This window comes from Eptatretus burgeri, chromosome 8 (genome assembly GCF_056783735.1).
Source record: "Eptatretus burgeri isolate ZD-2024b chromosome 8, Ebu_testis_v1, whole genome shotgun sequence".
NCBI classification, from domain to species: Eukaryota; Metazoa; Chordata; class Myxini; order Myxiniformes; family Myxinidae; genus Eptatretus; species Eptatretus burgeri.
In genome coordinates this window covers 72488694-72503693 of record NC_140968.1, presented here as the reverse complement: position 1 = coordinate 72503693, position 15000 = coordinate 72488694, and the positions used below count along the sequence as shown (strand labels likewise).

The following is a 15000-nucleotide window of genomic DNA, read 5'->3' as shown; positions in this document are numbered from 1 at the left end:
CAAAGGTGAAACAGAAGAAGCTTTTATCTTTACCAGAGTCTTGACTCGTCGCTTTCTGTGATTTTAAAACGAGAACTGTTGAGCATTGTTTACCCACTAACCGTTATTTTGTTCTTTTTTTTTTCTTTTGTTAAACCCACATGATTTAACTTTCCCAGATTTACACATTTCCTCTTCTACTATTTCAGTGGTATCGCTGGTCTTTTTAAAATACAGTATCCTTTTTCTTGCACTGTTGCAATCCTTTTTCTTTCTCTAACCAACCTACACTTATTCTAAAGTAACTTGGTTGATGTTTATTGTTTCCATTATCGCTTGTTTTGTTTGCACTTGGTTCAACGTGCTCGCTAAGTTTTATGCAACTTATTTTGACATTTTTTTTTTTAAATCAAGTTTGAACTTTGATGGTAAGAGTTAAAATCTACTCGATGTTGGTTAGCTGGATATCAACTGTTGCAGCTTTGGAATAATGCTCAGATAAAACCTTTGGATAAATCTTGGTTTAACTTCACTTAAGCAGGCCTAAAGGAATTTGTTATTTTACAATAGTCCGATTAGGGTAGATGAAACACCAGGGTATTGATAAATATGAAATAGAATGTGGATTCCTGATATTTCATTTGCTTTAAACTTTTTTTTCTTTCTCACCGCCTCTTTATTTGACGACTGGATTGTTCAAAATACTCGTAATATGGAAAGTTGCTCAACCATCTGAACAGAGTCTGTAATGGAACTTTATGTGAGATATGAGAACTGTGGGATTAAGTGTCAGGAGAACCCGGAATTGATGTGGTGAGCCGAGATGACTGTGACAAACTCAAGTGTTGTGGGAAGGAAGTAAATGTCATTGCATTTCAGGAATGACCACTGTTATTTGTTCTCACAGTGTGAACCTGATGAAGGGTCGACTGGATCCCGAAAGCCTTGGATTGATCCTCCTCGGTCCATTCCTTACCGAGTTCTTTGCCGAAGAGGTGAGGTAGTGAGACAATATTTCTTTTTTTAGGGACAAATTCTGTGAGCAGGTTTGTTTCTGGTATGTAGTTTTATTACTACAATGTGCTTCCCATGCACACACCAGACATGGTTTTGCACCAAAAGGAACAATCCTGCCCTTCACTCTGTCGGCATTCCCAAAGGAAGATGTATGGCATCTCACTTCAAGGAATTCCCATGCTTAATCTCAGGTGATAGATAATTTGGAGATGGTGGGATGACTCTGGAGTAGTGTACTTGCTTTTGAGTTGTATTGTCTGAGTTTTATTCCCAGCACAATGGTAAGCTCTCATCCTGGAGCTTTGCAAGTCGGGCCTTGCATCAATTAATCGAATCAAATGAATCAATCGATGGCACCCCCTGGTTGCACATTAAGCTGGGATTCCTTCTGCGAGCATTATCTGGGGACTGTAAAAAATATCTCTTGGTGTTAAAATATCTCGTGGAGACAAAGATTTGACCCATTGCATCCTGGTACCCTGGGGAAATGTTAAATTCCTGCCCTGACTACCGGTGGGAAGAGCAATGGCATACTACCCTGTGTATTCTCTGCGCAGTAGCTGCTTCAGATTTGTCGGCGCATTGGAAAGAGTGCGGCCTTGAACAGCAGATAGATCATGTGTTGTCTCAAAGTGGTGTAGCCCTCACACTTCACAACAAAATTATGTTCCATTATTTTTGTCTGCAGTGTCAAGGTATGATATTTCATGGAGCAAGTGTTCATTCCCCCCTTTATATGTTTTAATCTCTAAAATAAATAATGTTGTTCAAATTCAGTCATTCATTTCATGTCATCACGCAACTACCTGCCATTAGTGATTAAACCTAAGAATACTCTACAATGGGTATGGGGGTTCTGGGGCAAATTACTTCTGAGACGCTTTTTTTTTTCTATGCTTTGTCGAGCCTTATAGAAGAGCTAGTATGAGTACACTGAACACATCGGGGCTCAATAAGACAAAAGAGACAGCAGAGAGAGGGGGGAAACACCAACAGCAGAGCCGAAGGCCATTACAGAGGGAGGTGGACAAACAATGGGTTTGGTGGGGAAAGGGGGGCAAAAGAGGATGCATGGAGGAGGAGGAGGAGGAGGAGGAGGACATTGGGACCATACTCTGTGCAGAGCGTTGGTGCTGCTTAAGCAGTCTCCTTGGTTATTGGGCACAATCCTGGACGGGTTACCACTCCGACACAGTATACCAGCATGCTGGCACTCATTTTGCCGACCTCGGAAGGATGACCGGCCGAGTTAACCCCACCTGGTATTAATTCAACAGCTGAGCGGGATTTGAACTCAGGACCCTAGGATCCAAAGCCCACCACCCTAACCATTAAGCCAACACTAGGCATGGATGCATGGGGTGGACAAGATGGATACAGAAGGGAAAGCTGTTAATTTGGAAGGAGGTGGGATTTGGGGTTGGGGAGGGGGGGGTGGTTAATGAGGGTAGTGAGGATCATGGTTTTGCATTGGGGATGATTTGAGATGGTGGTGAATAATTGTCTTGAAGACCTGGAGGGAAGAATGAGATTGAAGAGGATGTGGAAGTTGGTTCCACAGGTTGGAAAAAATAAGGAGCAAATGAGTGGAAGTGAGCAGTGATCCTGGATTTGGGTAGTTTCACCAAAACCCTGGGCCATGGGTGCCCTGCAAAAACATGGGTTGGGGGGACAAAGCACAGAAAGAGAAGAGGGTGCAAGACCAGAAAGAAAGTGACAGAAGACAGAGACCACCAACCTGTCGGCAATGGCGAAGTGATAGGCCGATAGACTCAGCTTCATCGTGGGATATTCCAATAATCTTAAAGGCCTTGGTTTCAGCATCAAGCAGAACAAGATGTGAGGCAGGGGAGCCAGCCCAGAGGGGAGAGTAGTACTTCATTAAGTTGCAGATGAAAGCCTTGTCGGTGGATAGGAGTTCTGGTGTGCCAAGGAAGAACTTTGTATGACGAAGGATTTCCAGTGGTATCTGGCTTTGGAGGCCAATTTTGAAATGTGATTTGCCCAAGAAAGATCATGGCTGATGGTGAGACCCAGGATTTTGAATGCCTGAACTTCCTCAAGAGGATTGTTAAGAAAGTATATAGGAGGGTTTGCTAGACGGTCCTTTCGGAGAAGGAAAGTGAGAGATTTGTCAGGATTGAAAGACATGTTCCAAGTGTTTGACCAGCTTGTGATTTTTGTTTTTCTAGCTCTGAAGAGAGGGAAGAGGCTGCAGGCTGCTTGTCTGAAGGATGAGGGATGTCATGGCAGAGGATGGAGTCATTATCAAATAGATAGAAAGGATTTTCCATAGAGACAGAGAGATTTATGAAGATCAGGAATAGGATTGGACCGGGAACATTTCCTTTCGGCACTCCAGCCTTGACAGGGACAGGAGATGAAAGGATTTTGTTGAGAGCTGTACATCTACGAGAGCTGAGGAAGTCAGTAAGCCATGTGGGTAGTTGGCCTTGGATGCCATCTGCAGAAAGTTTGGAGAGCAAGTCATGATGCTCGACTGTATCGAAAGCACGACATATGTCGAGAGACTACCCTGATCCCATGTTTGACATTGAGGACCCTCCAATCATTGTTGGATGAGTAGAAGCAGTATTTTCAAGGTGGAGTGAACTTGTCTGAAGCCGAATTGGTGATCTGAGATGCGGTTATTGGAGAAAAGAAAGGATTTCATATCAACTGCGATTATGAATTCCAGGGCGTTGCTGATGTTTGCAAGTAAGCTGATCATTCTGTAGTTCAGAGGATCAGTCACCACTAAGATGTTTCTTCATCTGCATGGGCAAATATATGACTGAACTCGAGGTCATTTACAATCTGCTGATTGCAAGTAACATATCCTTGTGGTGGCTGGACAGTGTTGGCGCATCCAATTGAAATTTAGTATAAGGAGGCTGAGAACATAAACTCTTGTCGACGCTTAACCATCTGTCAGCAAGTGTTTGGAGAGATTCCAGTCCAGCTAGTGTTACATTTGAGATGTCCTCCTTGTCCTTCATAGTTTCATTGCAAAGCAGGCCAATTCTTCTGTCACCTGCTCCTGTACTCAAAAAGGGGGTAGCCGCCATTGTGCTGATCCTGAAAAACTGCAATTGTACAAGTTATTAAATTTTTGTTCTTTAATTACAATAAACTTGGATAAGCAGAACATACAATAGACAGGGCTCAGCGGCGGAAAAACTGCCCAGGCAAATCAATAAACTTGAATAGCTCAACTGAACATTGATATGTTTTTTTTGTTTTTTTTTTGCCTGTTGTGAGCTAACTTGGCATATTTACATGATGATAAAGCTCAGATGAGTATTCTGGACCACATAATTGACTTCTTGTATCATGTAAACCTCATATTAGACACGAAAAGTTCATTGATGAGGCAAAGAGAACCTTCAGAAATTCCATTTTTGGTAATTTGGTGGCCATTTTGCATTTTGGTGGCCATCTTGGATTTGAGGCCAAATCCTGGGCGGCCCCCAAGCTAATTCCAAAGGGCAACGGTTCAGGAAGACGGAATCACTGAGAAAACTTTGACAGGAAAAAAAAAGTGGCAGTTTTCCCTGGCTGGGCCTTGTCTATGCTCTTGGCATTTCCCCCTTCTCTTTCTGCTGTTCCTTTTGTTCTGTTGCATCCTAATCCCTTCTGTGATCTAGCTCCTTTTCCATGAGCCTTGACTTGATATCGAAAAAAGCATCATATATTGGCAATCAGTTCTTATTTAGCTGATAGTCCTTCAGCATTAAAGGATGAGATTGTCATCCTGGGCCCTGACGAGCACCCTCTGTCCATATATCACGATAAGATACCACTTGTTGAGACATTTCAATGCAATCTCAGGATCTTCTCTCCAAAGGTGGTATTATGTGCTTTGTTCAAATTATTTGATTTGCTCACGTAGTTATTCTATTCAAATTTCTTGTAATGGTCCAAAATGAAAAAAATTGCAACTGATTGTCGCATGTTCTTCTTTGGCATATTTATGCCACTGTGTCTGGATAAGTGTTTCACTTCAACAATAATGTTTATCTTGCAGGTGAAACCTCTCTGTTATGGTAAGTTCAGGATAAACCCGAATGCCTGATTTCCAGGCCTGGAATGCAGAAAAGAATTCTGTTTGTGTTATCCTTCTGTGTCTGTTTAGTGGTAATGTGGAAGCAATTTGTGTAGAAAGGTGAAACGTGCAATGAATGGTGCCCCTTCCTCATTCTTCTTCGTTTAGTTTGGCAAGTTTCGTTATCATCCCTTGTATTAGGTGCATGCGTGTGTGCGTGCATGTTTCAGCGTTATTCTCTCTTTGCTAATCGTTGTTCGTGAAGACCTTTCACCCGATCCTGCAGTGGCCATTTTGCACCATTGGAGAGACCATGTCTGGGTGCTTTCGCTCATGATGCTCGAATCGCAGGTTCAAGTTCCGTATTTTGTGTTCATTCGTCTGTTGTGTTCCAGCAGTTCTTGAAATTGATGTGAAAATAGTACGCTGCACAATAATAAAAGGTTACAGAAAGGGCTACAGCAATATCCTGCGACAAAGCCATTTGTCCTAAGCAAAAATCACCTGGTTACTTCGGCCACTGAAGGTGGACGGAGGTTATGCTTTGTACCCTGTATGTCTGCCCGTTTGTCTGTGGGCAGGATATCTCAAAAAGTTGCGGACGGATTCGGACGAAATTTAGTGGAAACGTCGGGTGTGTGATAGACGAACTGATTACATTTTGGTGAAAACCTGGATTCGGATCCTGATACGAGAATTTTTAAATTTTCTAAGTGATTCTTCACCAAAATGATATACAGCATGATATTTCATAAAGTTGTGAATGGATTATGACAAAACTAGGTGGATGAGTTTGGTAGGTGACAAGAACAACCAAATTAGATTTTGGTTCAGATCTGGATCCACATTCGGCCTATCAGTGGGACCCAAAACGTAAACTGTTCAGCCTGGTGGAGGTATGCTCTCTACCGAGTGTCATTCTAGTTATTAATGTGTTTAGATTGTGGTTTTTTAATATATTTTTTTTGTGACGAGCTAATGTGTGCCTGGTAAGGTTTTGTTCCTTTTTCACAACTAAGTTTTGTTGCTGCCAACTTACTTTGAGTGTGGTTTTTGTATTGACAAGTTATATTGTCTTGACTTTTGAAGTTTGGCAAACGATCCACCTTCGAATTTTTTTCAGTCAGGTGTTGTTCAAAATGTTCAAACACACAGCATAAAGTGATTGATTAAATCTGCTCTTTAGGATTTCGAGCAAATCTAAATACAGCTTGTTTGAACTCGATTCTGATGTACCATACTCTATTGCAGAGCATCGGTGCTGCCGAAGCATTTTCAAACCGATGGCAAAGCACCCAGCTTAACCCTTGCCTTGCCAGCAGTAGTTAGGGCAGGAATTTGGAATTTGTTAAGGGTGCCAGCGATAGCTTGCCTACTCTTCGTGAATGTCTTGGCGTACACCAACTAATGCCGGTAGTGGGATCTTTAACATCCACAAACTAATGCCGGCAGACAGCACACCCATCCGAGGGACGGCACACACATTGATGAATCGGCCTTCCTGTGAAACACAAGGATGACAGTTTATATCTGAGTCAGGATTCAAACCCAGGCTAGATAGCTTTTAGGCAAGTGTGCGTACTGGTAGGCCATCCTGCCAGTTGTGGTTAATCCTGAAGAACGCCTTTCCTCTCTCCCACCGTTATCACGACGTCAATGCTCAAACTTGGACAACATGCATGCACTTAATAGTAAGGCTTTGTGCTGGATCGGAAGCATGATGCAAATGTATGTTGCCTTGTTTATTCATGTTAATTTGAATTGTCTTGCACGTTTGAGAGAGGCTTACATTCATGAAAAACTCGCTTATTTCAATGAGACTAGTATATAGTGTGGCATGTCTGTGCATCGACCGACATTGCCGTTCGTGATGATTGGGGTTTTCCATCGAGTCGTAAGACATGGCATTTTGTGGTTACCTGCGTTGCATTAATGTCACGTTGATGGCTCACCTATCTCAAGGGGCCTGTCTCGCCCCGATCAAGGCTTTTGGCAACTTTTTGTGCATTTCAATGAGCTCTCCACCCCTGTACGTGCATTTGTTAATATTTGCACGCCCCACCATCTTTGTGCATGCATATCATCACACGGGCGTGGCAAATCACTTCCAGCTGGCCACGTGTGACTCTAAATGGTTTGAGAACACTTTCTGCGGAGTTTTGTCGGCACTTGTTGACCAGGAAATAATAACTGCAACCCTTTTTTGTTTTAGTGAAATTCACATCTCACCGCTGCTGTTTCATTGACCTCACAATCTTTCTTGTTTGCCTTAATTAATCATACTATGCCAATAATGTCTCAATCTTCTATATTCTTTGTTTCTTCCCTTTTACCCATCCATTTCCTCCCAATTTTTCTTTTCCCATGTATTTTAAAGTCCATGCGAAATCTTAGAGAATAATTTCACGATGAAGATGCCACAAGATGGAGGATAAATGATTTCACAACTGAGAATTTCCGCATTTTAAACCAGTCCTACATTGTTCAGCTAACCCATCCACCCAATCCACTGTGGTTAACGGTTTCAGCTGCCCCTCGCTAATATTGTTTGGTTAAAATACCATCTTTTGGTTTTGAAATTCACTCCAAGGAATCGTTGAACTCTGCGCAAAGAAATGATTTTCAAGCATTTTGTTCACCAAAGATAATTATTTATTACCCCGTGCGTGTGAAGCGAAAAGCAGGGTTGAGCAATTGGTTCACTTCTGTCTGTCGGTGTGTGTGTCCACAAACGTCGGTTTATGTTCAAGGAACAACTTATTCAAATTGAATGTTATTTTTTGAACATTAATCGGAAGACAAACCTGTAGTTTAACAGTGCAGTACTTTGTCTCTGAATTTGGCCCAATCGCAGAGATTTGGTCTCTGAATGCGTAGAGAGGAGTGAGATTCACTTATTTATTATTTACGTTAAACTCTGTCTGCCTGTCTGGCAGTCAAACAAAATTGAAAATGATTCCAAACAGGAAACGTACTCTTTTTAAGGATGTCATAAAGGACACAGAAAACAGGCACGGATAACTAATGTAACGTGTTAAATAAGGTGGTGCAAAAGAGGCGTCAACGGCGGTAACCTTCCAAAAATTTTTTTTTTTCTACAACCTTTAAATTTTTTTTATTTTATTTCAATTTAATTATTTACTTGAACACTGTATAACACAAATCACATTTTTGGCACTTTCAAAAACCTTCCATCTAGTATATGTACAAAATATTTTGACATTTTACGTCATCTCGACCAATCAAATTTGCTGCTCGTAGACCCCACTCATCTCCTTGTTTCTCAAGACTGCAGCGTCAGGTGTGCTTTGAACTCTCTAGTTTGTAATTTCAGAAGCCATGGCAACACACCGATTAGAAACCGTAACAAACAAGTAGAGAGTCAAACAGACTTCTTGTGGTTTTGAAAGTTGCATTATCATGTCATACTTGGATGCATTGCCATATCGCATGCGGAAGTTTTTTTTATTTTTTTTTTGTTATCTGGCAAAGTAGCATTTTGCACATTAGCTTCGCATTTCATGCATTTAAACCAGTTGGCTTAATGATTGACATTGTAGAGATGTGTGGTTGTCAGCATTTGCAACAGGACGGGATTCATTGGAATTCATTCAGTGTGACCATATTCGATGCGCTCTTGATGCTCTTCTCTTGAACGTCGGGTTTTGTAACTCGTGGTTTTGTTTTGTTGTGATACATGTGAGAGAAACTCTATGTTGGCCTTTAATCCACAGCAAGTACATGTTTGAAAGCTATAACTTGCATTGGCCTAATTTGTGATGTAAATATGAAAGGAAATGAAATTGATTTTTTTTTTCTTTGCCATTTTTTTTTTGTAATATATGTTGCTTCTCCAACATAATTGAGTTTTATTACCTCTGCCACTGAAGGTGGATGGATTTGGATGAAATTTTGTGGGCAGGTTGGGTGTGTGACGAGGACGAACTGATTAGATTTTGCTGAAGATCCGGATCCGACTGCGAGAATTTTTGAAGTGATTCTTCACCATTGAGAGATCGGGACAAAAACTACACAGAGCACAATATCTCAAAAAGTTGTGTACGGATTTGGATGAAACATGGTGGACAGGTTGGGTGTGTGTCAAGGACGAATTGATTCAATTTTGGTGAAGATCCAGATCTGGATTTCATTTTTTATTTTTAAGTGATTCTTCACCATTGAGAGATTGGGCCAAAAACAATATCCATCCATCCATTGGGACCATACTCTGTGCGGAGCGTTGGTGCTGCCTCGGCAGTCTCCTGGGCTATTGAGCACAATCCTGGACGGGTGACCACTCCAACACAGGATACCAGCAAGCTGGCACTCATTTTGCCGACCTCAGAAGGATGACAGGCAGAGTCAACCCCACCTGGTATTAATTCAACATCCAAGCAGGATTTGAGCTCAAGACCCTAGATTCCCAAGCCCACTACTTTCTTCACCATTAAGAGATCGGGCTGAACCGATTACATGGCATATTTCAAAAATGTTTTGGGCACGATATGTTCTCGTGGATCAGGCATTATGTAGCGGAGGTATGTGCTCTACCGAGTGCCCTTCTCGTTTGCGATGCGTTTTGCTTTTGCATTAACTTAATGACTCGCTTGATCAAAATATTTTCAACTCGCAAAGAAACAAAAGTGTAATACTTGTGTAACTAATTAATTAATTAATTAATTGAAACAAACCTGTAAGGAATGAAGATAAACGTTTTGCTCTTTGTCTACTGTCTCGTCACGATGTCGGATCGGTCACCACATGTGTTATGAAGTCCGTGTTTATTCTGCTTGCAGGAGAACAACATTCCAGAATCCTTTTCTGTTTTTCACTACAACGGTCTTCGCTATTCCTGCCCACATGAGAAGGTGGGTCTGCAATCCCAAATGTTCATTTAAATAAATTAACTTTATTTTCACATGCCGTAGTAAATGGTTCCAGACTCATGTTGATTAAAAAAAACAAAAACCATAGCACACTTTACCAGGTGTAAAGCTAATTGCAGTACATGAGCTTCTTCAGGACAAATGAACTAATGTACCTTTAAAACTAACAGCTGCAACAATTATAATCTATTTCCCCCCCCCCCCCTACACTGCAGAAACGTGTTGTAGATTTCGCAACATTTTTGGGGGGGGGTTTCAAGTCGTATGAATGCATTGGGAAGGAGCAATATGCTGGGCACCTGAAAAGGAAAGGAGAGGTTGGATGACCACTAGCGACCTAGCGACCTACCGTCAAGAAGGAAATGAAAGGGACGAAGGTCGCATGGAATAAAATCGGAACATGGCCCAAAGACCGACAAAAGATGCGATGGCTCAAAAGAAGCTCCATATGCCAGGCAGCATGATTGGATGAAAATGACAGGCAGCATGATTGGATAAGCAATGAATGAAATGGGCCATGAAATAGCACAGCTCGGAAAAGTGACGAAGGACAACTTTGATTTAAAATGGACGTACAATTGACTTGAGATTTTTGCTTCAGAAAAGACGTCACGATAACATTTGTTGAAAAGGTATCACTTGAAACAGCGTGACTTCACCCCTTACCCTCTTCCTCTTGCATTTATAAGCATTTATTTCAGGGGTGAGGGAGGGGGGCATCCTACGTTAATGTCTCAAAACTTGTAACTCTGGTCAACAAGTCCTGGGTGGATGTGATGGAGTGCCACACCTCGCATTTAATATAATCTGAGTGCTCTTCATTTGCCATGATAATTGGGGTGTGAATCCCATCTGCTTCAACCATTCCTTGCTTGAAGGTATCATCCTCCAGCATGGTGAGCAACCAGCGCTGAAGCTTCCTCAAAATCACATCACAACAGTTGATTGTTTGCCTCTCAAAAGAGTCAAAGGTACGAGAGTCTTCAGCTCCGATAATCCACATTCATTGACAGTATCTCCAACGAGCTCCTGGGATTGTCCAGCATAGATTGGTGCGGTAGTGTGGCTTGTTTTTCAAGTTTGATTCCTTCGCCGCAGCTTCACTACGTTACAGGGATGGGCCCATAACATAAATTTGTGAACAATGCCAAACAGCCAGTAAACAATCATCAGGGTCGTCTTCCATTTTGTTTATGATGATGTGCCAATTTCAAAGGGTGATGCACATTTGTGTTTGGCAGACCCCAGAATATTTTGATGCAAATGATCATGCTCTCGCTCTTTAGACGCCATTTTTAGGTCAGCGAGCTGACCTAATATAACCGTTCGATGTCCTCGGATCCGTCCGTCCATCTGTCAACAATTTTTATTTTTCTATCTCCTCCTAGACGTCTCGGCCGATTGAGTTCTAACTTGACACGATGATAATACTCGTTGCTCTCTATAGATCGTCTGAGCCCTTTTTCGCATTTTCACCTCGGGGTCAGGGTTACAGGGTCATCAAGTGCAAAATGACCGATTGGTCGAATGGCCTATAAGGAAGCATCAGGCGGCTATAACGCATAATGGGTTTCATTGGGATTATTAAGAAGATTTAATTCCACCAACTAGTTTTCTCGTTACCTCTGTCGTCTGGCCCTGTTTATTGGGCAACACGAGGTCCGCTGACTTCAACACGGCTTCGCGCGGTCATTTTAAGTTCAATTTAAATTCTTTTTTCACTTTTCATAGTCGCGAAGGTTGATGAACACTCGGTTGCATCAAGTTTTGTATCCGAGCTGACCGTCAAACCCGCTCAGGTGTATTATTAAAACTTGCGATCATTTGACTTCAGCTTTTAAAGTTTTAGATGAGTTGTTATGAATTATGTGACTGCATGATTGGAAAACGATTTAAAAAAAAAAAATTTCAGGTTTTTTTTTGTATTATTTTTAAAATAATAGACCACTCTCACAATGAATATTATTAGCTCCAAAACCTTGCAAATTAGTATTTCATTAACTTTATTTGATAGTCTAAAGGGGCTCATGGAGGCGTTTATACATAAATCCGATGCAATAGAAAGATGTTAGTAGACATCGGTGCACTTTTGTACCAGTTACAACAACGTTGGTCGACGACATGGAAAACAAGTGCCTTCGATTTCTAATTTTGTGAAATGCAACTGTACTTGGTTCCACATTCCAAATGTATGCTGGAAAAATTCAGATAATAGCATTTTGTATGAAAGTGACAGCTCATGTACAATACACAGTCGTCTTTGCAAATGCAATACAAACCCTCACTGTTGAAAACGTTAGCAATCATTTTGTAGGAAATATCACATGCTCAAAATGGAATTCTCCCAAATATTTGCTTCCACCTCCCCCCACGACAACCCCACCTGACCACGATCTAGGAACATGTCTATGAATTGAAAAATTCCGACAATTATCTTGTTTGTGGTTTTGGTTAATTAACTCTGCGTGAACAAGACTGATGCAGCACAGTGAAGAGGAACCTGTGTTCCACTTAACCCTCAGACACAGAGTGACGTTCATTTATGCCAACACATTGTGTGGTTCAACACGACCTCTACATGTTTTAAAATAGTTCTGGAATGGAAAAGATTGAAAACTGAATCTATTCTGTACTTGTGTATGGCAGCTTGGTTGCCGGGGCAGCTATAATTTCTTGGAAGCGTGGCTGTGCCGCTCATGCTGTGCCCCTCTACCAGCACACTGGTACTCATTTCGCCGACCTCGGAAGGATGACAGGCCGAGTCAACCCCACCTGGTGTTAATTCAGCAGCCAACGAGGCTCAAACTCAAGATCCTAAGATCATAAGCCAGCCACCCTAACCACGAAGCCAACACCAGGCTTGAAAACTGAATTTAATGTCATGTTTCTTTCTTGCCAAATATTTCTTCATCTTTTTTTTTTTCCTGATTTTAAAGAAATTGAACAACATTGACAAACACGCTATGAATCAAAAAATTAAAAAATAAAGTCATACTTTAGTTTAAACCCCTGCATTTTCCATGGTGTCACACTAAAGTTTAAAAATTCATTTATTTATTTATTTATTTGATGCTTGCGTTTTAGGTGTCATGCCCGTTACACGCAAGCACACTATTATGTTCCTTAAAAACGTCACTTCGGTGCAGACTTCCACACATTTTCTGTACTTTACGTGTGGGGATGTCAAGCATCTCTTTTCCGTCATCGTTTTGCCTCCCCTGCCTGCCACGTGTTGGGGTAAGCAATGTCCTGCAGAACAACAACGTTATAAAGTTTCATTTCCGATTGCATTTTTTTTTTCAATGTAGAAATTGAGGCTCGAAGAGGACCTAAACGGCAGAGAACATCTGGTTCACAGACTGATCAATGGGAAATAAGGAGGAAAAGATGTACGAGTGGCAAAAAGGAAATGGACTGGTGTTATTGAGGGGATTCAGCATGAGTAGAAGAGAGCAAGGGTGAGTATGGGAGAAAGTATCATGCGGTGACGATGGGCAACACATTTGAAAGAATGGAGGGAAGGGCAGGACACTACAGACTCGGGGATCACTTAGTACCATAGACGAGAGAATAAAGGGAGGAAGATATGGAGTTGAGTGATCGGCTTGGAATTGAGGAGGGTAATCTGGAGTTGGATTATGAAAGAATGCGTGCGGCATGAGCAGGAGGGTGGGAGGAGCAAGGCCAGACATGAGGCAATAGAAAACTGAGAGTCCACCAACCTGTGAGCGAAAAGTAGACCTTAAGAGTTGGAATCCCACCATGTGTTGCCAGTCACACAAACGGCCAAGGACTCATTGTCTCCAGGGAAGCACTTTGTGAAGCAGCTGCTCCATGTCAGAATGGGGTTCCTACAACATGATACTTCAAATGAAGACCATATATACTGTATTGCCTTCTGAGCAGTTCACAATGGACCCAACTCATGCGTTCCGCTGGTACTTTGGTGATTCATCTCCACCAACTCATTATTCATGATGCTCCATGGTTCCACCAATCAGGTAATCCCATCCTTTCTTTCTCCCAACCGATCAACGTTGAGGACATTTCATCGTAACTTTATAAACGAGAGTTTTGTGCTTCTCCTTCTTCATCTGCCTGCGGTTTTATCCTGAGGAGTGCAAGTCGAAAAGTTTTGATAATGTCTATCTTATTGGAATGCATGAGGTTCCTTTGTTGATACTTGGATTAAGACCGTTGATCCCTTTGCTGGTCACTCATTCAACTCAGCAAAAAGAGTAAAACAGGATGAAAACGCAATTGAAAAGGAATGGACAAAAATGGTATTTAATGAATAAGGCCCACTCAAGAATAACCTGGGAAGGCAGATCATAAAGATTTATATCTGAAGAAAAGTGGTGGAAAAAACCTGGGAGTCAAAATGGCCCTTAACAAATGTATTGGGTAAATTTTCCACTCCAGTGGCTCTCGAAATCGATCAGCAATTTCAGGATCTTAAACCTAACACCGTTACGTCTAGCCTTGTTTAGTAACACACGACCTTCCTGTGCTTAACAGGTTCGATACACCGAGGGCACAGCCATCGTTAAAGGATTCCAAGAGCCCTCGCTGGCCACCGATGATGCTCCCTGCAAAAGCTGCTTGCAGACAAAGTGGCCAGCCATCGAGGTGCTGTGGACCACGGAGCACCCACCATCACTCAATTGAGGGTCAGGGTTCACGGGGCTGTGTCGAGGGCCAGGAGCCAGAGCCATGTTGCACGTGCCTACCTCAACAGAACACGCCAACGCAGCCTGCGCAGGACCACCGGATGCCATAGCTTGCTGTTGCTTCACCACTTACTCTCCCTCATGTTAACCACATGCATCCATGTTGTTACCTGCGGGCACAATGTAATTTAATGAATAAACATATTTTAAGCATGTGTAAAAAGTGATGTTCATAAATATTGCTAAGTTATACTTGTGAATTTTCTTTTGCTGAAAATGAAGGGGGGGGGGACGTTTTTAGTTGTTTTTGCTGCTTGCCCTGTTGGGGGTGTACATTGTAGCACCTGGTACAGTCCAGTAAAACCTGTATTATCCAGCCACTTTTGCTTGGTGTAATGTGGAG

At 42.0% G+C, this 15000-nt stretch overlaps 1 protein-coding gene across 1 annotated transcript in view; it reads left to right on the top strand.

The window, feature by feature from the left end:
* The window catches only part of MINDY3 (MINDY lysine 48 deubiquitinase 3), a 136099-nt gene extending 121126 nt beyond the window's left edge, over positions 1–14973 (top strand). The window contains exons 13-15 of the mRNA XM_085892580.1: positions 887–974; positions 9838–9909; positions 14446–14973. Of these exons, the coding sequence (XP_085748706.1) occupies positions 887–974; positions 9838–9909; positions 14446–14595 (310 nt within the window). The 3' untranslated portion in view covers positions 14596–14973. The remainder of the gene's footprint in view (positions 1–886; positions 975–9837; positions 9910–14445) is intronic.
* Positions 14974–15000: the final 27 nt, after the last annotated feature.